We start from the raw sequence: 922 nt of genomic DNA, 5'->3' as shown, positions 1-922 counted from the left end.
GGCCCCTGCTCCCCCCCGCCACAGTGCCGGGGGGGCTCCAGTCCCCGCTTGCTGTTGCAATGGAGGCCGGTGCAGAGCACAGGGCCTGAATCCAGCCTGTGCCTCAGTTTCCCCAGGACCCCCCCCACCCCATTTAGGGTCTTAGTAAACTCCTACCTAAAAAATGCACCCAGAGATTCCCCCCACCCCAAACCAGCCCCCAGGGGAGACTGGTCCTGCAGCCTTGGCCTGCCCCAGAGAGACCACAGCCCCCCCGGGGCATGGGGTCAAGATTACGGCAGCCAGGGGTCACACTCCCTGCCGGGGTCCTTGGGGCTGGGACGGGGGGATTGAACCAGTGGTACCAGTGGTGTCCCCGAGTCCCCGGCTCTGGGGGGTGCCCAGGGTGGGGCGGGGGGCGCCCGGACCCCTGGCTTCTTTTCCCAGACCCCCCCACCTCAAGGGGCACAGCCCCACCCCCGCTCACCTGTGACCCCCAGGTCCGCGCTGTCCTCCGCGACTCCCAGCAGCCCCCGCTCCGGCTCGGCTCGGGGATTAGCTCCATCTGGCCGCACAGGTCACACCTGGCCCAGGTGAGGCCAGGCCCCTCCCTCTTAAAGGGCCACCGCCTCCCCCCCAGGACACACACGGATACAGACACGCTTCTTGACAGGGGAGGTGGGAGGTGCACCCCTGCGCTACCGTAATTCACCTAATGCATCGCAGAAAGAACTTCCCTCCTGCCCCTGCCCCTGCCCCAGGCCGGGGAAACGGGTACCGGACGGGCGCGCGCTCCCCGCGGCGGCCTGGGGCGGAACCCAGGGGTCCGGGCCTATGGCAGCTAGGACTCTCTGCCACCCCCCTATGCAAATCAGCGGTAATTAGGCTGCAAATACCCCACCAACCGAGACCGGGGCCGGGGCCATTGGCGGGCGCTGTCCAG

General features: G+C 68.1%; 1 protein-coding gene across 1 annotated transcript in view; it reads right to left on the bottom strand.

Moving 5' to 3' along the window:
• Positions 1-759, bottom strand: part of NDUFA4L2 (NDUFA4, mitochondrial complex associated like 2) — a 16,596-nt gene extending 15,837 nt beyond the window's left edge. Inside the window, exon 1 of the mRNA XM_025192704.1 lies at positions 467-759. Within this exon, the coding sequence (XP_025048489.1) occupies positions 467-544 (78 nt within the window). The 5' untranslated portion in view covers positions 545-759. The remainder of the gene's footprint in view (positions 1-466) is intronic.
• Between the last annotated feature and the right edge of the window lie 163 nt (positions 760-922).

This window comes from Alligator sinensis, unplaced genomic scaffold, assembly GCF_000455745.1.
Source record: "Alligator sinensis unplaced genomic scaffold, ASM45574v1 scaffold265_1, whole genome shotgun sequence".
In the NCBI taxonomy this organism is placed as follows: domain Eukaryota; kingdom Metazoa; phylum Chordata; order Crocodylia; family Alligatoridae; genus Alligator; species Alligator sinensis.
Note: the sequence above shows the minus strand (reverse complement) of the source record. Positions and strands in the feature narration are given on the sequence as shown.